The sequence below is a fragment of the Solanum pennellii genome, chromosome 7 (assembly GCF_001406875.1).
Source record: "Solanum pennellii chromosome 7, SPENNV200".
Taxonomy (NCBI): domain Eukaryota; kingdom Viridiplantae; phylum Streptophyta; class Magnoliopsida; order Solanales; family Solanaceae; genus Solanum; species Solanum pennellii.
The window spans coordinates 406,695-428,430 of NC_028643.1; the positions used below are offsets into that span (position 1 = coordinate 406,695).

A 21,736-nucleotide genomic window follows, 5' to 3' on the forward strand; every position below is an offset into this window, starting at 1 on the left:
TATATATATATATATATATATATAAAGATAATTATAAACAACTAATAAATCTTCTCATACATCAAGCTTTTGATATGATTCGTTTTGTCTTTGAAGATCTCAGTACACTGAACATGGCTATATAGTCTATACATGTACACAAACATCAAGTAAGATGTATTGGATTAAGGAATCGTTAAGGTAATTCGATATTTGTATTAGAACCTGATTAATTAAATTTCATATTAGAGAGCATAATTAGATTAGAGAGCATAACTAGAGGCAAAATCTGACTAAAACTGAATTCATGTCAAAAAGTCATACATTAAAAGGCGTAAGTCATAACGTTTTCCAATAAAGATAATTTTCGTACTTCAATTGACTCGAACCTAAAACTGCTAGGTAATGATAATTAATAAGTCAATATTGTGTTACTAATTAAAATTACAACGTTTGTGTATTTTATAGTTAAATTATGGTTCTTTTGTCGGCCTTCCTACAAACAGATAATTTTCAATCTTATAAAAAATGGCAGCTGGAATTCCTAAACACAACATGTATATATAGGTCATAATTAATGGGGTAGGTTGTGGGTTGGTTCAAATGAGAAAGAATTTAAAACTTATATAAGGTTCTTATTAAAGTATGGTTTATAAGTGTCATCTAAAAAGTTGCCAAAAGAAGTCATATAAATCTCAAATGATTAAACTTTATTTAATTATTATTTTTTGGTTTTTCATCCACTATTTGATATACATACATCGAGGCATGATTATATTAGAATCCACAGTTTCACACATTGTCAGATTTATTTCTGTCTCAATAAGATCTTATTTAATACATATTTTAGTGTTACTTAAATTCTATTGTATCATTTAAATCTATAACGACTAAAATTATCATGTTATTTAACAGTCTATTTGGTACGACATCGTCACTATCCTTTTTTTTTTCTTTCACATTTTGCCCTTACTATTTAATAAACCTAGTTTACCCACTATCATACAACAAAAAATGATGCAATTTCTTTAAATGTGTATATATCAAAATAATATTGTACAACATGATTGATTTGATACGATGCGATACGATACATCATGATATGTAATGAAACAAGTTGTCAATCACACACTAATAAGCTTGATTCTTCTTCTTCTTCTTTTTTTATGAATCAAGCACATGAAAACTTTTTTTTTTACAATCAAACATGTGATCTCTATTTATTTTGATACCACGTTGATATGTTTGATCGTCGTCTCATATAAAAACTTAGCCTATTAGAAAAACATATTGTTATTATTTAATCATATCTTTTAACAATATATGATCATGATGTGATCAACAAAATTTAATATTACAATCTAGGCCCTCTACTTTAGACCTAGTAGACTTCACAATTTTATTTGGTTGATTATTACCATTATGGAGTTACAAAATGTGTGTTCATACATAAATGTAGCATTATTATAGTACTAAAAACAAATAGCAAGAATATGTTTGTAAGAATGAAGTCATTATTGGGAAGGCAAATGTTTGAGTTGGGACTAGAAAGCAAAGGGTAATATTTATTATTGTTATAATTTTGTTAAAATATATTGAGGACTCCAAGATAATAAATGCTCAATGGGGAGGAGAATATATATATATATATATATGTATCCCTTCATTAATATAAGGTAACTTTTGTATATCAAAACTTAAAGCATATATAAAGAAATCATTTTTTGACTTTGCGAGATTTTGCGATAAAATATATATTATAATGCTACATATTATTATATATGTTCAATATTTGCATTTTCCGATTTGAGTATTTATTTGTATCGAATAGATCCTTTAAGAAAGTAATTATGTCAAAAATTAAGTTCAGATTATTCAATTAGTAATTCTAAATTTGTTCATGCTCTCAATACGTAAATTGAAATGTGAAATTTCTAATTAATATGAAGAAATATGAAATGTATATCTTATTAAACCTTTGATCGTATATATGTACTACAATTAAGTGCAAATTAAGGACCACTTAAGGCAAAACTTAAAGATCCATATCTTATGCTGATCATATATTAAGAAAAATTTCAATTAGAGTAATTTTTTAAGAAATCAAATTCTTATCTTATCTGTCAATTGGCAAATCACAAGGCATTATAATGTAATATATATCATGGGAAAGATCAACAAGAAAATGAAAATAAATAGCCTGTAAAATAATAATAATATAATAATAAACAATATTATTTATGATTAAAATTTTTACTTTGCATTTTTAAAGAACATTGCATTGGTGTCTAAAGAATGTTCAATTGTTACATCTTATTGGAAACACAAAATTCAATAAAAATGTCCATGCACATCCCACGACTTTGGAGACATAATTTTCTATATGTAAGATGTTATCTTTCGACATTTTCATTTAAATTGTCCGTGAGATTTTTATTTGATGCGTTTTACTTGAGTTAATGATTCATTAAAACAGTTTTTCTATCTTTCAAGTTAAAAATAAAATGGCATACATATCATTCAATTTAAACTTCATTGTAAGATTACACTAAGGAAATGTTTGAAAAATATTTTAAAGTTTATACAAATTTTAATTCAAAACAAATAATATCATATCATGATAAGAGAATCGTCTTTAGGATTAGCGAACATCTTTATTAGACATAATCACTTCTAATATAACTTTAAAAAGTAAATGACATTAATTTGGACAAAATGGACTTTAGATACTTGTACAAGAGGTGATTAAACTACAATAATGAAATATTTTTTTTCTAATTCTAGCCAAACCAAGTAAAAAATAATGTTAGGTTCACATGCCATTTCAAAAGAAAATTTAAAGACATGAAATATCTTCTTTCATTAACTCTACATGTTCTAACATTACCATAATTGTGTATGTGTAAATCGAAGTTATGCTTAGGAATCTCGACAAAGAAAAGAACCAATTGTAGTATCAATGATGTGACTAAACATTCACCAATATTAACAAAATAAAAAAAACAGTCCGATACATCAAGTTAAGCACCCTCGATTTATACAAGGTTGGAGAAGGGCAACATCTTTATGAGATGTGATGTAGGTGGTTATCATAATATAAGCGTCTATTACTGATTTTCAAAACTTAATTTCGTGACTTATAAATCATAACTTTATTATTGTTCAGAGGCTTTCCTCAAAATTAACAAAGTTGCTAGATGGAGGAATTATTCACACCTGAAATGAGAAAAATGTATTTAAAAACACATAAATATATTGGTGTATATATCAGTCGCGGATAATTTTTACCATGATTAGTGTAAGAAAAGTAAGATAGCAACAATTAACCTAAAAAGACTAATATGCCCTTAATAGGAACATATAGTGATTGAAGGTCAAAATAAGCTTAACCAAGATTAATCAAAAAATTAATAGCATTTTTTTTTCTTTAATTAAACTAAAAAGCTACTTATCTGCTTAAGTTGTAGGTATCTGTCTTTGTCTTGTACCTATCAACAAATTAAATCAAACCTTATTTTTCTCTTTAATTTTTCAATTGAGAGACTACTTTACACCTCAACCCAATACCATTGTACACTTAAAATTTTAATTAATTTTTTCCTTAAATTTAATTATTGCCCCTTCTAAAATTAAAATAAGGTTTTGGTAGATACTTAAATACTTCTCACATATACTTTAATTCTTCAAAGATTCTTGATTCTCAAAATTATATGACAAAGATGGTACTAGTGATTTAAAAATTAAGAAAGTTCTAGTTGAATAAGTAGTGTATTATTCTTAATTCTTTTCTCTTTTGATTTTATATTATTGATGCTTTTATTTTTAATCAATATACATAATTATTTGATGCCTAAATCCAAAAGAAATCAAGACTCTTTCATATGTATCAAATCATATAATAAATCATCAAAGAAATAATTAAGGAAAAGAAACAACTTTAAAGGTGTGTTTGGTATGGAAGGAAAATATATTATGAATAACTTTTTATCTTTATCATTTTTGGTTGATAATATACTTTAAGAAAAATAAATTTGAAAAATAATTACCCTGATAGAAGTAGAAAAAACAAGTTTCATTATGTGACATGCACGTGGACCGTCTTTTTTCAACCTCCAACAACCCCCTTCCCTACCCCCACCCCAATCATTCCATACCCCTACCTTGAGTTTCACCCACACCCCAACCCGACCCGAACCCTACCACCCCGTTTTCATGATGTTTATCTAAATTATATATATACATATTTTTCAATAAGCCCTCACCCCTACCCCAAATCCCATCCCTCCCCTACCCCCACCCTAATCATACCGCTAGGCCCATTCCACTATCCTTGTACCCTTACCCCGGATTGAATCCACACCTCTCATTCACACTGATCTGAACCCTAGTATCCCATTTTTATAATGTTAATCTAAATTATATATAAATATTTTTCAAACATTAAAATTTTTTCTAAATATATACATTGTCCTCCATACTAAAACAAGTTGAATAATTGGTACTAGGGAATAAATAGTGTAGATCCAAATAGGGATATAACCCTAAATGAGAGGAAAAGAAACAAGAAAGATCTAAGTATGAAAAAGTTAAAAGTCTCAATTAGAAAATAATTGGGAAACAAAATTATTCTAGAAGAATGTTGAAGATCATCACAACAAACAGTACAAGAATAATATATTATTATAGTAATAGTAACTAGTGGAGTAGAATGTTAAAGTGTAAAGAAAATTTAACTTTTTTTTTCACAATAACTAATAAAATATTTTAGTCAACTCTTAGCAACTCTAATTAATTATTAATTTTACAAGATAGGATGACACAAAAGATAACTAGTAAAATTAAATTATATAGTTTGCAATCCACCAAGAATTATTAATTTATAATCTGCATGCAGTATTAGATAAATGTATTAAATTAAATTATTAATACACTTTCTTTTTGTGTATTAAATATACATAAGATTTAATCAAATCAAACTTGAGACCAGATACATATTAATAGTAGGTAGTAGGAGATGACCCTTTATTTGCTTTATTCATTAATGTGTTATTATTGAATAAAAATACAAGGATTAAATTAAGAAAAGAAATGGTTTCTCTTTAAACTAATAAATTGGGAGTAATATATTAGTATTACCAGGGAACCAATGGAATTAGGAGTAAGTGCACTCATGTCAGAATTATTATTCTAACAAAAAGAACTTGTTTTCAACTTGTACACCTAACAACATTTTATACCATATAAATTAGGTTTAACAAACAAATCTTTTACCTCCAATGAATTTCGATTAGTTGAACTTCAAAATGATTATTAAACGTTAAATGAGAAAAAAAGAAATATATACTTTTCTATAGGGATTTGGATAAAAATTTACCTTGTCAATTTTAACCTTTAAATTACTTTCATTATGGAATTACAATTTTCACTAAAAAAAAGGTAGAAAAAGAAGTATCCCACAAAAAAGTGAAGGCAATATTTAAATACATTTTTTTCTTTGTAAGTGTTCACACCATATTAATTAAAGCAAGATATAATTTTTTTCATTTTTTATTTTAACTTTATTGATTAAATAATTTAATTTGATTTGATGTGAACACTCGTATGATCAAACTTTAAAACTTTTAATGCACTTATATGAAAAGAAAACTTTATGTGCCTTGGTGAAGGCACAAAATCAATAAGGTAGCCCAAAAACAGGCCCAAGTAAGAAGCCCAAATAGAACAGTACGTACATGGTGGATCTATTTTAGACCCTTTTCCGATAAATAAATAAAAAAGAGAGCTTTATTTGCTTTGATTTCCACAGCTTCATTTGGATGTCAAAATATCTCATAATTTTCTGTGAAAATTAAAACAGTAAAATAAAGTCAAGAAACATAAAAATATGTTCTTGAAAGAAATTTTGAAATATGACACAAGAAATTGACTAGTGGAAGTAAGAGACTTTTCAAAAATGTCAATTTGTATCGTTTTATATGTTTTAGTTTGATCAGACATGAAATTTTATAATTTTGAATAATGTCATGTCATTTTTTTTAAAGAGCGTAACTAATTAGAAAACAGACATGCTGGAATCATAAGTAGAATGTGAAAACGATGGTGTGTACTCAATCTTACCTCTACCTTGTGAAAGGTTAAAGAGAAAGTTTCCAATGAACCCCCAATTCAAGTAAAACATAGATCATAAACTAATTGCTTGAACTAACACGTACTATATCCAAAAGCAAATATTTAACTCGATATCACTATTCAATTACCTCGTCCACGAACAACATATCATGTGTGTTCTCACAAGTGGGATGTGGAAAGGGTGAAGTGTACACCGACATTACCTCTATCTAAAGAGATTATTTCTAAAAGACTCTCAACTTAAGTAACGCATAACAAGGAATTTTGTAAAAGACAATACAGAGGTAAAACAAGGCATAGCAAGTAAGACATAACAAACAATAGAGTATAGAGGAAGCATATTATTATGCCATACAAAGCAGAATAATGTGATAAACGAAGCACAAGAAATAACAAATACCTAGCAACAACAATCGAAGAACAAGAAACTGCGAGAATAATGCTAAATACTAATCCACCAATATTAATCTTCATAAGGTCAACGAAAGAAATGAACAATAATTGGTGTGAACTTATTAACATCCACAATATGGATTCTTAATTATTATTGTCAAATTTCTAAAGAAAAAAATAGTGTTTAATTTACCCCATAGTATAAGAAGGGGTTGGCAAATTGATCACAGTGGTCTTCACTTTAGTCATCATGTTAATACTGTTAGTAATCCCTTGTGATCCAATTCCACTGTCCTTAATACCCTATTAAACAAAATTAATCACCTTAATTACTACGAAATTATCGCAAAGATAATCATGATTATGTAATTCGCGATGTTGAATTTGGAGTTTAATTACCTGGAACGGAAAATGATCCGGTCCACGAGCTGGAGCTGAGTTAATCTGAACGGTTCCGGTTTCCATTGCATCACTGATCAGTATTGCTTTGTTGATGTCTTTGGTGAACACACAACCCTGTAGTTAAGAGTCAAATGTCAAATACCACGGAGTCGTTTATTTCACGTGCTAGTTATGTCGTGTAGTAATTGTTTATGCAGGGAATAATAATGAAAGGACGGAATCATTATAGGGTGAATAACCTACATGTAGAATGTTATGTTAGGTTCTTGTATAACGTAATGCGAGTATTATTTACTATGGGATTATTTCTCTTATACTATGAATCGAACGTTACATTAGTTATGCGGAGATTATCTCTTTCTAATCTCTCCAACCGAAAGACGGGTAACTTTTTTCTTGTGATAGATGGAGAGAAAGAAGTACCTGCAGACCGAAATTGCTAGCATTGCAGTGGTGAATTCCTTCTTCGACTGAGTTGATCCGAATAACGGGCAAAACTGGACCGAAGGGTTCTTCCCAAGCGATTCTCATGTCCGGCCTAACATTGTCTAACAACAAGGGCCAGATAAGGTTGCCTTCTCTCTTGTATGGCTGGCAAAATGTTGCATCTTTCTCCTTTGCGTCCATGACCAACCCCTCGATGAAATTTGCGGATGACTCGGAGACAACTGGAGTGATATCACAATTATCTTCGGGTGGCCCAACGGTTAACTTTGCCACTTTGGCATTTACCTTCTCAACAAGAATGTCAGCAACAGATTCCATCACCAACACGACCTTAACGGCTGTGCATCTTTGACCACTGTGATAAACAAGGATATCGACATATTATACGTGTAATATGAACTCTACATCGCATTCATATCTTTGATGATTAATGAATCAAATAGAAGTTCATCGAACACGCGAACAGAAATGTGATCAAGTTTAAGTGATTGTAAACCAGGCAATCCATGAAGTGAGTATATCATTAGAAAAGCCTACTAATATGTCGATTTCATAAAATGCATACATTCGTTTTGATTTCCTTATACAATGCAGTTCCGACAACTTGATTGTTAAGGAAAAAGCACTAGCATGTTCTGTTTTGATAACGAAAATAAAATTCACACACCTGTAAGAAAATCCTCCTTTCACAATGTTTCCAGCAGCCAAATCTAAATCAGCATCCTCGAGCACGATACAAGCATCCTTTCCTCCCAGCTCCATCTGTAGAGGGACCATTCCTGCTTTCTTCGAGATTGCAACACCGGTGTCTCCACCAGTGAAGCTGATAAAACAAGAAAGACAAGTGTTACGGTTATGTGTGGATACACAAATATCAAGAACGAGACTAAGGAACTTGTTTACTCTTTAAATGTTACAGTTGCAGTCTAAGAAAAAACATAAATCGAACAAATGCAACAATGAGAGAGAATATATTTCCGATTGTTTAATTTGTTTGTCTTACTTTTCTTTTTAGTCTGCTTAAAAATGAACATTTCTTTTCGTTATTGACAACTCTTTAATTCCAGCTTTCCACGGAGCATGTTTAAGACCACAAGATTAAAGAGAATTCCGTTTCAAGTCAAAATCAAACAAACAAATTGAAAAAGAGGGAGTACCTTATACAATTTACTCCAGGATGCATAGTGAGAAAATCTCCGATTTCAGAACCTTTTCCGGTCACACAACTGATAAGGCCTTTAGGGAATCCAGCTAAGTGGAAGCAATGCACCATATGCAGGGCAGCCACAGCACCCTGGTGCGAATGATCACTCGAAGTAAGTAGACGTTTGAACATGAATTTGGTAATACTTGGAAAAAAAAACATAGCATCTGAAGTTAAATTGAAAGCAGGTATTTGGAAATTGAAGTTGTGTTTGAACGTGAATTACTTGAAAACACGTTTGAAGTTTTGCAAGGGACAAAATTTAACCAATTGAAAAGGTGGTTAGTGGTAAAGTAACGTCGTAACAAAAAAGGTAAAGGAGATGTGTCGTCATCATATAGAATACTATTGATAAATCGATAGTAAGAATTTGATGCATTATAATATAGCTAATTTGAGATCGAATTCTAGTGAAGTAACCTGAGTTGGAGGCTTGAGGACTAAAGAGTTTCCAGCAATCAGTGCAGGAGCAATCTTGGAGACGGCAAGATTGACCGGATAGTTGAAAGGAGGAATGGCCAGAATCACACCCAACGGTATCTGTACTCCACGGACGTTTAGGTTATAATCATCAGTATATTACCGATAAACTTAATATCAACATTTTAAGTATAAAATGTGAGTTCCTATCGATATTTTGCTACTGATAATGGAAAGTTTACAAATAATATAAGACAATGAGTGGTTATAGGCTGATGTTATGAGTTTCTACATTTTCATCTATTTATTTTTTTCCGATTTATCTTTGGACTAATACAGATTCAGGGGAAAAAATGTTCTCACAACCTCGTCTGACTTGAAATCGGTCTATGTTGCCTTACTTTTAATAGACAAACAAAAAACTAACTTGTCTTGAGGGGGCGTCTTTATAGGTGATGTCTTTACTTTCCTTTCTGGTTTGTTCCGAAAAGAATGATACGTATTCTATATTAAATGATTATAACCACACAAATAAGTATAGTAATATTCCCCAAGCATATTCTCTATAGGACAGTGGTTACATCCTGTCAATTCATAACATATCTTTCTTGACTTCTTTATTCAATACTTAGAAAAGAAAACTCACATCGCCGTCTTGGTTATTTTCTTCCTCTTTTCGTAACTTGTAAGAGCCTAATTAGTTTTCCGGAAATAATTTATTCGCCTAAGTCAAATTAAATGTCCTGGCTATATGTAATATCACTGCAACAACGTTACCGATGGGTGACACAAAGTCGTAATCCAAGCTCATTGATCCAACATTTGATATACGTATAAAGACAACATGCTTTGTCAAACAATGAAATGAAACCACTTAAGTTGTAGACAAAGTCGTTAAAATATCTTCATCTTTTGACAAGCAACGCAAACCGACGATACTTTATACTAAATGACATTATAATAGAGCGATATTAAATCGATTAGTGAAGAAATGTACCTTGGATGTTAGACAGTATTTGGTCCTTTCATTTCCAGGGAAACTATCAGATACCAAGAACTTACCCTCCCCTAGAATTCTAACTCCTTCTTCAGCAGTGTAAGAAACCAAATCACCAGATCTCACAACCTTCATCAAATTCACAACGTTATCAGCGGATAAAGCAATTAACTTTTTTCAGAATTCATACAATATTTTACGAGTTTCAAGTTCTATGTACTGACAAATAATATCAGACAAACATGATTACCAACATGCTATCACTAGTTAATACATCCAAGATTTTTACACCATCAACATCTATGTTGCTTGGACTCTCCAAAAACGTTGTTGCTCCTGTGTTAGATCCTCCAAAAATGCACTACTTTTGGAGGATTATCCGACACATATCCAGAGGTATTTTTGGAGAGTCGGAGTAACATAGGTCAACGTATATGTTGCTCGGAGTCTCTAAAAATGCACTACTTTTGGAGGATAGGACACACACCAGGCAACATTTCTAGATTAGTCTGAGCAACATACGACTCATTCAGCGTACCTCGGTGACAGCGTCTTTAGCTGGTTTTGCAATTTCTTTAACAAGGCATTCAGCAATAGGGGCTTTGTGTTCTTTCAAAATTGCAGCTGCCTTATGAAGTAACTCTGCTCTTTTCCATAGTGGTGTTTTAGCCCATGATTTTTGTGCTGCTTTTGCTATTTCCATTACTTTGTTCACCTCTTCTTGTGTACATGCTGAACAATAAACATCCACAAATCTCGAATGTTATCAGTTCTGGTACGTAAACCAAATAAAACAATACAAGCAAAAGTACCTCGATGCGAAATGCAAGAAATTTTATCAATGTGTTATTAAAGAGTTCACATGACTCGGTAATTTTACACAATCAAGTCACTTATCGGGTGACATTTACCTACGACTCAATAAAATGTTAACTAACATGTTATAATAGGTTAAACTACTCTACCGATGGTGTAATTATTTTTACACTATCGATGTATATAACTAAAATTGTGAAGTAGACAAAAAAATAATAAAGAGAATCTAGTATTGGGAGTTCTTGGCTGTTCCCCACCTACCAATGTGACCAATGATCATAAAATTCTACAAGAAAATAAAACATTAAATGCAACCAGAGTCGAAGTTAGGATTATACATACAGATCCAATTATTAACACTTGAAGTTATCGTTCTAAAATATAAAATTCATAAAGTTAAAATCTTGATTCTGTCATCAGTACAACAAATTCCAAAGCACTTTGCACAAAATTCAAGGAACCTTAGAAACAAATGTCAGAAAATTCATTATACATCATGACATTTTTCTATTCAGAATCCATGAAGTTAAAATCTTGACTCCGTCCTAGTACACTAAGATAAATTCCAAAGAACATGAAACAATCTAATACACTAAATTCACGCTATGCATAAGTCCAATAAAGTTAAAATCTTGGCTCCGCCCCTGTACACTACAATAAATTCCAAAGAACATGAAACAGTCTGATACACTAAATTTCCGCTATGCATAAGTCCAATAAAGTTAAAATCTTGGCTCCGTCCTAGTACACTAAGGATAAATTCCAAAGAACATGAAACAGTCTGATACATTAAATTTCCCCTATGCATAAGTCCAATAAAGTTAAAATCTTGGCTCCGCCCCTGTACACTACAATAAATTCCAAAGCACTTGAAACAGTCTGATACACTAAATTCTCGCTATGCATAAGTCCAAGAAAAGACCACACTACATGAGTCTATTGTACGCAACTTGATCCATGTCAACAACTTTACCAGTTATGTAAACGCTACCCCTTCACCCATTAAAATCTCAAACAAACATCAATCTTGATATATTTACTATACACACACAAAATTTTCAATCTTGATAATTTTTATTTTTATTTTTTCTAAAAAAAAACATACCTTGAACTTTGTATTGGGTCTTTCTTGTAGTAGGATTAATAATAGCAACAGATTTTCCAGAAGCTGATTTTTTCCATTCTCCTTCACAATAATATTTGTACACTTCTCCATCAATTATTTCTGCAAATACTCCATTTCCAGCCATTTTTACACCAAAATTTAAAAAAAAAAATTCACAATAATAATAAAAAAAGGATAAGAAGAGAAAATGGTGGATTTTATTATTTTTTTTGGGTGAATTTAGAGTGAGTGAGAGTGTAAGTGTGAGTTCTATAAATATTGGAGAAATGTGAGCCACATTTACTAGTAGTATTGGACAATTTTGAGACATGGATTTTAGTTGTGAATTTGACATTGTTTTTGGAGGGTATTTACTAGAACGCCATCGTGATCTAAGTTGTTAGAGAAATTAAAAGTTAGTTGAAAGACACATTTCTTTTTGAACGGTCCACTTGTAAAACCCTCATACCTTTAATAATTATTTTACATAAATATTATTATTTCTATCGAGGGTATATTAGAAACAATCGATCGATGTCTCCAACATGAAAGTTATAAAAAAAATCTATTAATTTTTTATTTTTTTCAAATTTTATGTGTGAAATTATACAGATATATGTTAGGTTCGAAGTGATCAGGGAGTCATGTGAATTATTGAGTTGATAAATCAAATGACAATAAATACATGTTATTAATATGGTTTAACCAAATGACTTACATATGATAAAATCAATATTAAAAAACATAAATATATTTTAAAAATTCTCCTCATAAACAAAAGTACTTTTTATCGACTCCTAATATTAGCTCTAAATTTACCATATTACCTATAAAGAAATAATTTTAATATATCTATATAAATATTTATGACTTTCTTTATTTTATAAATTTCTTAAATAATTAATTATAAATTTTCAAAAATCATAGTTATGATCATATGTCAGCAAGGGTGGTTAAATAATAATTAAAATAAGAATGGGCTTTCCATAAACAAGTTGTTGTTTCTAGAATTGGAAAGGGATATCACATATATATACAAAGATTCATGAGCTTCTAAAAATGTCAGCAGCCCCCCAAGGAAGTTGGAAGTTAGAATTTTACGAGTTCAATCGAATTCAGTAATTTTCGTTCAAATTCTATATTTATCTTTAAGAAATTTAATATATATATATATATATATATATATATATTTATATATATATATTACTTCAATAATTTAAAATGACAAAATTTTGAATTCATATACTTCAAATTCTACCTCCGCTTCTTCAATCATTAGAACAAATCCATACCTAAGTATGGGCATTTGGTTCTATCCACAGCCTAAAGCAGCTTCCTTTTATTTATTTATTTTCTCTCTTTGCAATATGGTGAATGAATGAACCTTCCTTAGTTGAACTTTTGTTGGAAAACTTTAAGTCATACATCGTCACGATTCAAATTTAATATTTAAATCGCGATAGAATATCTTACTAGTTACTATCTATAAAATGAATCCTTTTGAGTTATAATATGCACTGAGAACAATGATAGATAATAAAAGAGGAAATATTACGGATATGCTCGATACATTAACTTATAAAGTATATAAGTTGTCCATACAAGTGATACAAATTATATTATGAGGCTCAACTCAAAAAAAAATATGATACATTGTTCCACTAATTATGATTCATGCTACCGGTATTAGGCCAATCAAAGGAGTTAAAACACTCTATTAAAGAAAATCTCTATTTTAAGGGTTGAATTTGATCAATTATCCAATTGCAATGGAAGGAATATTAACTATTTCATCACACTATTTTATGTTATAATTAACATGAAATTTCAAGACCACCAATGGAGTAAAAAACTATTAGACTCTATAGAATAAATTGAAATAAGGTGGTAGGCATCATTGCTAATTATAATAGTAAAACTTATTAGAACATATAGGAACTTAATGTGCTTAAAAATTAGCTGGTTGAAAGTGATGGATCGGGTAAAGAAAGGTGGGGGGCAAAAAAGGAGTGTAAATGATATAGTATCATATATATATATCTCACACACACATATATGTATATGTATATACGTGTGTGTAATTGTAAAATCAATAACTAAGACGAGCTATGGATTTATTGACAAATTCACAACTTATAAACTTTAAATTCTATCTTCCCGTTAAATGAACTTCTTTATTTATTCTTAAATCTCACTTGTTGAATTATACGGAATATGTTGAGATTGGTATTTTTAAGTGATCTCCAAATAAATCAAGGAGAGGGAAAGTTGTATACAAGAAAGGGACACATTTTGGACCATATATAGTGTTTGATGACTTTGTGGCTCATATGCTTTTGTTTTCAAATCCTAAGGCTTTGGAGAACCACAAATGTAGTTAAAGGGTAGGTGAGCCCTTTACAATGATTTCAAAGAGAATGGCTAAGATTAGGATTTAGGACCACACAAATGAGGCCCATTCAAATTGTTGAGTTGGAACCTGTCAGTTTGGTGATAAAAACATGAGTTGGTTTGTCTATAATAAACAAGACAAAGTGACCACACCCCTTTAAAATCTATCTTACTACTTGAGTATGAAATTGCTTCTAGTAAGGAGTTTTTACCTTTTAAGTTGAAACTTTATAATGCAAATTTGGGTTGATTTAACGTTCAAAGCGGGTATCAAATACAAATATTGCTAAACTCTTTAATATTGATGTCGTATTCGCGTAGGTCCTCTATAAATATACTAATTTTCGAGAATTCAACACGCTCGTATCAATGTTCTTAAAGAGTCTGAGCAACATAGTGATACACCATATGAAAAATACGAAAAAAAAATGCAATATGCACTAGCAGTGACTACCAAGAATTGTGATGGGATCAAAGATTTCTTCACTTTGAATCAAGAAGTTCGGGTTCGAGCCTTTGAAGGTGGAATGTGTCATTTTTATGACTAATACATGACATTAAAGACAAAATATGAAATTTAAAATAGAAGAGTTTTGCATAGAAAGGTACTTTTTTTAAAAAAACCAATAAAATTAAACATAGATATTTATCATATAAAATTGATATTAAATTGTTAAATACTGATTTAGATGTAACTAATCAATATTAATTTAGTTATTAGCTTAATCATTAAGACTTCACATGAAAAAATTTCTTCAATGAAAATTACTTAGAAACAAAATGACAATCCAAATGAACCATTCATATTAAGAGTTGGTTGATTGCATCTTACTCAAAGATGATATTCTCACATTATAGAATTACGAAATTTTGTGATATAGCAAGAAGTAAAAGTATGAAACTACATAACTTATAAAGCAAAATTCCAAAACGTAGAACCGATACCCCAATAAAACAAAAGTACCAATACCGTTATTAAAATAGTTAAAACAATAACTCATTACCGATAAATCATAGTTCTACTTTTGTTTTTCTCCATTGAAGTCCATGAAGCAAGAGAAATAAGAAAAAGGCCGGCCCATTTAGATTGAAGGTCCAGTACCAGGTCCGTAAAAGAAACCCAACAAGCAAATTCTCCCTCATCGATTGTATAAAGCTTCTTTGTCTAGTTTATATAACGGAATATTAACATGTATGCTCGTCCCTTCGGGGACATCCGATAAAATTGGAACGATACAGAGAAGATTAGCATGGCCCCTGCGCAAGGATGACACGCACAAATCGAGAAATGGTCCAAATTTTTTTTGTCTAATTCTTTTCTGAAATTTTCTTCAAACATTTAACAATTTTTTTGAGCTATTTCAAACCTTTCTCCAAATCGGACAACAATCGATTAATTGGAAATTCATCTTCAGAGCTAAGTCCCGAATACTCAAAGTTTGATTATATTGGATGTTGATAAACTAATGCACAAATCGAGAAATGGTTCAAATTTTTTCTGAAATTTTCTTCAAACATTTAACAATTTTTTTGCGCTATTTCAAACCTTTCTCCTAATTGGACAACAATCGATTAATTGGAAGTTCATCTTCAGAGCTAAGTCCCGAAATACTCAAAGTTTGATTATATTGGATGTTGATAAACTAATGCACAATTATTTAAAATTTGAACGACATATTAATTTGTTATGTTAATTGTTATGATGAGTTCTACATGTAATTAGTCTTAGCATTTACAAAAAGTATGTATTTTGAAAAAAGTATATATGTATGTATTTAGAATTTTAAACTTTCTATCGTACCTCTAATGACATGATCTTCTAGTTTGATATATGTCACGATATATGTGTTTAAGACCATAACTTTCAAAAGGGTTTCATTTTTATTTTGAAGCTTTATTTTCAATCAAATACCTTCACATGGAGTGACAAGTTAAAACTTGAAAAAGGACAGAGAATTAAGAAGAAGATGATATTATTATTTTTGTGTCACATAGTTATGTGTGAAATGTTATGCAATATAATAAGTATAATCTTACAAGTGAAGTATGAATAGAGTACGGTTGAATTTCATAGAAATAACAATAGAAATTTGGTCATCTTAATTAATTAGATGTGTGTTTATTTGTTAAATAAGTCTTGGCTGATCTGATGACAGTTTGCAATGGCTCAAACATAGTGAATGCATGACTTGCAAGTTTCACATCTTCAACTTCATAATTTACTGTAAATTTTGTGATGCATGAATTTTCATCTTTCTCATTCACTTCAAATCTAATTCCATAAAAAATATATCCAAGATCAACATATCCACCTTCAATCACTTGAGATTGCTTGTATCTTTTTTCATTGTCTACTATGTTGAATCTTTCCTTGAAATAAGGTATTCCTGGTGTACCTATTTTAACAAAAAAAAACATAATTAATAATCATTTAATTAAGTTTCTTGATGGTGTTACTAAATGTTAGTGTTTATTCTTTTCTTGAGTTGAGGTTCTAGAGAAACACGCTATCTACCAGCCAAGATAGGAGTAAGGTATGACTATACTCTACCCTACACAGACCTTACTTGTGAGATTACACTGACTATGTTGATTTTGTTGTTGTACATTTAATGAAGTAAATGATTCCCTTTTCAACCAAATTAATGTTGATCACCAATTATTGAATGAAATATTTTTTGTCTAAATCTCACACGCTAGCTGAGTTAATCACTAAGATCTTATACAATCTTGTTAGATATTATTGAGGGTGGATCGTATTACCCAAACCACTAGAGTGATCAAACAATCATGAAAGGGCGTAGTAGTGCCTACTACCATAACATACGACACTAGGCTCATATGAAACGAGCCTTGTCAAGGAAGCAGAGCGATCTTATTTTGCTTTTGAAGCTTCTAACTCTAATAAGTACGAGATATTTGATTTTGTATCTCATTACGAGTGTGATTTAACCTATGTGGCCTTTACTCTACATAAGAGGAAAAAATAACACATGGGGTCTTTAAATGAAAAGCAAGATTTTCTTTAGATCATATCTTTTCTATCCAGATTTCAGTGGACATAAGATATCATTTTCTCGATAAACATCAAATTTAAGATGATTATAATTAGATTGATTTTACTTACCTTCAGGAAAAGTGATTTTGAGGACAGTTCCAGTACTACCATCACCTTCAATCACATCAACTTTGTTAAGAAGAGTAGGCAACTCTTGCACAATGAATTTAGACAAATGTAATGTTCCATAGAGCTCCCATGCTACATTTGCAGGCACATTCACTTCTATCTCATCTGAAATTGTCCCCTTCATATCGACAGAGCGCGGATGTGATGAACGCAGAATTTTTAGTAAGCGATGATTCGTGAAAAAAATGTTATTATGTTTTAGTTTTTCTAGTGGAATTTATAGTAGTACACCATGTGAAATTTAGAAAAAATGTGTATATGGTTACAATTGCCAAGTTTGAATTTGGACTTAAAAGACTTCCATCTTGGCTGCTGGATAATATATATTATATCATAAAATATGTTGTGCTGTATTAATCATGTGCTATTAAGAACAGATTATATATAAATGCTATTCCTAAGTCAATGTTGCTCCAATTGATTCTAGACTAGGGTAATCTACACATTTATAAGTAAACAAATGTTCAAATTAAAATACAATTAAATCAAGGAAATATCGTATGATATAGCAAATTATTAATTCAAATTAAATAATATACTCATAGTTTCTTTTATTTGTAATTCACAACAAACATTTCATGTTTTTGGTCATCCCACTTGTATATCAATATATACAAATAGACCCAAATACATATTTTTCATGTATATGTATAATGAACAATATACAGATTAATAGTCATAGCAAACATATAGTTCGCTATGAAGTACAATTATACAAACTATAGATATAACAAACAAATATAATTTATATATTTGCTAAACCTAAAATTTACTCAATTATAAGGTAATGCATTTGAGTTATGTGTATTGATATACACCATCATGTTAAGTTCATTAATAAACGGCACCAAATCGACAAATCTAAATTAAATCGACGACGAACAACAACAATAAGATCCGCTAGTAATTTAGTCTAATTTAATTTGATATTTTAAAATTTAGACTATAATTGATTTGATTTCGCTTTACCTAAAGAAAAAATCAAAATCAAATCAATATTATATGTAAAAAAATTATTTTTGTTAACTATAAAAATAGGTTGTGACGTAATTTGTGTTAATGGGCTACTTAGGATGGATTATATAATTGGGCTCCAACTGATTCTCCTTCTAGATGAGCTTATAAGTTTAAGTTTTACATATTAACGATATTAAAATAAATATTTATATAATTAGATCGCTTATAATAATATAATAATATTTAAAACTCAATGAAAGATCAGTGAATAAATTTCTTACACCACTTAGAATCTAATTTATGCCTAGTGGATCATAATATCAATTTGTTACACAAGATAAGTAAAATAAAAATAATACAAATGCCCTGCCATACAAGGAAGTCATTTCAACCAATTAAAATATGAAGGCCGGCCAATTATGATTATGCACTTGTGGTTGAAAATTTATCTTTTATCAACTTATATATCATCAGTATTAATTAGATGCTAGAAGCAGATACCTCTTTATTGACACGTCTATTTCATATTAAGTGTATTTTAAAAAATTTATGTTGAAGTATTTTTGGAATTTCAATATCTACACTCTAAAGGAGTTTTACTAGTAATAATTTGATTTCACATCAACAAAAATAAATGAAGACTCGATAATAGTATTAAACATTCGTTAAATAAGAAATGTGTCTTTTTTTGGATTAATAAAAAAAATATATATCACATAAATTGAAATAGAAAAATACGTAACGCCACTTTAATCATGATTTGTTGGCCCCACTTTGCATCTAGTATTATATATAGATATATATATATACACTATATGTGAGTCTCATAGCAACTTAATTAATATATATTTGACTAATAGTCACCAGAAAAAGAAGAAGAAAAACATGTTGGGGAAATTTATAGAGCTAGTACAAATAAATGCAGCAGCAAGTGAAGTGTGGAATCTTTATGGCACTAATGAATTTTCAAAATTTGTTGTTGAAAAACTCCCACACATTGTTGAAAAAGTTGAGTTAATTGAAGGCAATGGAGGAGCTGGTACACTAGTGCAAGTTAGTAAGTTACTAATCTACTACTTCAAACCTTATACAATTTATCTACGATATTTATATCAAATCAATAAATATAAGATCTGTGTCGTGTATGAACACAATTAGCACAATTATCTCTTCCTTTTTCCTCTTCTTTCAAAGGCAATATATAAATGCAAAACGCTTTATATTTATTGATTTGATATAAACATAAGGTGTGAGTAAATTTTCGCCTATATTAGTGGAATTGTCTATTCCCTAGGCTTTTATACTTACCACAACAAATACATTATAGTTTTTTACCCGCTATATTATACCTATTACATGATTATCTCATACCTCCTACGCTTCACTTTATTTGATACTATTTTCCTATTAGTCCTCTTATAAAAAACGATACATTTCAATTCATTTTCTTAATAAGAAATATTTATAGCCACACAAATGTTATGGAATATCTAACATCACAATTAATTTTTTTTATTGAACTTTGTGTTAAGTCAAACTACGACAGATGATTTAAGTTTGTTTGATGGCCTTTTGATACTTAATTATTTTTGGACAAAATTAAATGTATTAGGTTTACTTGGGAATCCTCCATATAAAGAGAAGTTTGTGTTAATGGATGATAAAAAAAGAGTGAAGGAAGTAGAGATTGTTGAAGGTGGATATCTTGATCTTGGATTTACTTTCTATGGATTCAAATTTGAAGTCATTGAAGAGGATGAAAATTCATCTTTCATCAAACTTACAATTGATTTTGAGACTAAAGATATTGAAAATATTCATCTTACTATTGCCAATCTCCAAGCTTTTATTGCCATCATGAAAGCTTCTGCTGATTATCTTGAGAAATAATCTTATTATTATTATTATTTGGAAATTTTTTTCATAGTTTATGTTGTAAATTTCCATTTTACAATTTCTTATTGTTGTTATTTCCCTTTCTTGTAATGTAATGTATTATGATGGACTTACTATTTGGATGTTATTATGAGAAAGAATCACCTAATATTTTTTTGCTATCCGTAGCAATTTTAAATCTAAGACCTTATAATTTTCAATCTATTTTGTTGATCGCTAAATTAGTGACAAAGCCCAAAATTTTGTTAAAGTTGTTCAATATCTATTATATAATATATGTATTGAAAAATAATTTTGACCTGTATAATTAGCATATATATGTAAGTTCACTACGTAATGTTTTAATGAAAGGTATTCGTCTACCTTTCATTATAATACTCTCGAAATACAGTATTAAATATATTTCTACGTATTAACAAAATTGGGCTTCATTTAGATGGGACTAAAACAAGAAATAAAAGGAGTTCAGGCCCGTTCCAACGAATATACCCAACGAGCAAGCTAATTTTCCATATCGGCTTCACAATATTCTTTATCCTAATTTTTTATAGTAACTCTGCTAATATCCTACTTTTATTGTAGGTTTATGATTCAAATTATTGATATAGAACATTTATATAATGACGAAGAACAATATAATTTATTTAAAAGTATATATTCAATAAACAATACAATATCGCACAATACTATATATACATTATATACATTTTCCATTCAGAATGAAGGGTAGTTGTGCCTGGACTTAACCATAATGGGCCGGCCCACTTAACCAATAGTTGTGCCATTCAATTATAAGTTGATAAATAAATCTTAGAAATAAGAGATGCTAAAAGCTAAACATGTTTTAATAATTCAAAGAGAAACTTTCACATATATTCATTTAAAAATAGTCTAATTACGTTTCATAGCTATAAATTTGTTAATTTTTATTCGTAGCTATATGTTATAGGGAGGAGGGAGGAGAGAGGCGAGTGAGAGGGCGGGAATGGGAGAGAGGTGAATTTTATAGGTATATCAATTAGATAATTGTATATTATATATATGTATTTGTGTATTTTGGCGATCGAGATTGGGAAAGGGGGAGAGAGGTGAGCGAGAGAGGATAATAATTTGTATAAATTCACATCTTGTTTGTATAATTTGCAGGTATGTTTGTATAATTTGCGTGTGTTTTGTATAATTGAGTAATATAAAGTCTAGAATTATACAATTGATAAAAATCGAAATAAGGAACTGATACAAACCTAAACATATGAACTTGAAACAAACAAAAAATATATTATACAAATTACATTACATAAATTATATTATACAAAATCTAAAAACTAAATGTTTATACAAACTTTAAAAAGTTATACACAAAAATATTGAATACATATGATGACAAAATTGAAAAACCAAAAGAAATCATCC

At 29.7% G+C, this 21,736-nt stretch overlaps 3 protein-coding genes and 1 non-coding gene across 4 annotated transcripts; 2 read left to right on the plus strand and 2 right to left on the minus strand.

Moving 5' to 3' along the window:
- Positions 1 to 5,640: 5,640 nt before the first annotated feature.
- On the minus strand, positions 5,641 to 12,150 carry LOC107025988 (NADP-dependent glyceraldehyde-3-phosphate dehydrogenase). Its single transcript, XM_015226805.2, has 10 exons — positions 11,893 to 12,150; positions 10,510 to 10,703; positions 9,972 to 10,100; positions 8,975 to 9,094; positions 8,508 to 8,644; positions 8,018 to 8,173; positions 7,327 to 7,705; positions 6,901 to 7,017; positions 6,695 to 6,804; positions 5,641 to 5,818 (listed from the first exon to the last, which is right to left on the minus strand). Exons 1-10 carry the CDS (start codon positions 12,035 to 12,037, stop codon positions 5,809 to 5,811), a joined length of 1,497 nt encoding a protein of 498 aa, XP_015082291.1. The 5' UTR covers positions 12,038 to 12,150; the 3' UTR covers positions 5,641 to 5,808.
- A 3,333-nt stretch (positions 12,151 to 15,483) lies between these two features.
- LOC114078180 lies at positions 15,484 to 15,586 on the plus strand. Its single transcript, XR_003579721.1, has one exon. It is a non-coding gene; the product is annotated as a U6 spliceosomal RNA (small nuclear RNA).
- A 692-nt stretch (positions 15,587 to 16,278) lies between these two features.
- On the minus strand, positions 16,279 to 17,804 carry LOC107025615 (S-norcoclaurine synthase 2-like). Its single transcript, XM_015226382.2, has 2 exons — positions 17,411 to 17,804; positions 16,279 to 16,679 (listed from the first exon to the last, which is right to left on the minus strand). Exons 1-2 carry the CDS (start codon positions 17,592 to 17,594, stop codon positions 16,387 to 16,389), a joined length of 477 nt encoding a protein of 158 aa, XP_015081868.1. The 5' UTR covers positions 17,595 to 17,804; the 3' UTR covers positions 16,279 to 16,386.
- Positions 17,805 to 19,242: 1,438 nt separating this feature from the next.
- Positions 19,243 to 20,484, plus strand: LOC107024398 (S-norcoclaurine synthase 1-like). Its single transcript, XM_015225379.2, has 2 exons — positions 19,243 to 19,484; positions 20,040 to 20,484. Exons 1-2 carry the CDS (start codon positions 19,313 to 19,315, stop codon positions 20,315 to 20,317), a joined length of 450 nt encoding a protein of 149 aa, XP_015080865.1. The 5' UTR covers positions 19,243 to 19,312; the 3' UTR covers positions 20,318 to 20,484.
- The last annotated feature ends 1,252 nt before the right edge of the window (positions 20,485 to 21,736 follow it).

Coding starts and splice junctions, on each gene's coding strand:
- LOC107025988 (XM_015226805.2), bottom strand. CDS start 12,037: ATGGCTGGAAATGGAGTATTTGCAGAAATAATTGATGGAGAAGTGTAC. Junction 10,704..11,892: donor GACCCAATACAAAGTTCAAG/GTATGTTTTTTT, acceptor TTTATTGTTCAG/CATGTACACAAGAAGAGGTG. Junction 9,095..9,971: donor AATACTGTCTAACATCCAAG/GTACATTTCTTC, acceptor CGTGGAGTACAG/ATACCGTTGGGTGTGATTCT.
- LOC107025615 (XM_015226382.2), bottom strand. CDS start 17,594: ATGAAGGGGACAATTTCAGATGAGATAGAAGTGAATGTGCCTGCAAAT. Junction 16,680..17,410: donor CAAAATCACTTTTCCTGAAG/GTAAGTAAAATC, acceptor TTGTTAAAATAG/GTACACCAGGAATACCTTAT.
- LOC107024398 (XM_015225379.2), top strand. CDS start 19,313: ATGTTGGGGAAATTTATAGAGCTAGTACAAATAAATGCAGCAGCAAGT. Junction 19,485..20,039: donor TGGTACACTAGTGCAAGTTA/GTAAGTTACTAA, acceptor TAAATGTATTAG/GTTTACTTGGGAATCCTCCA.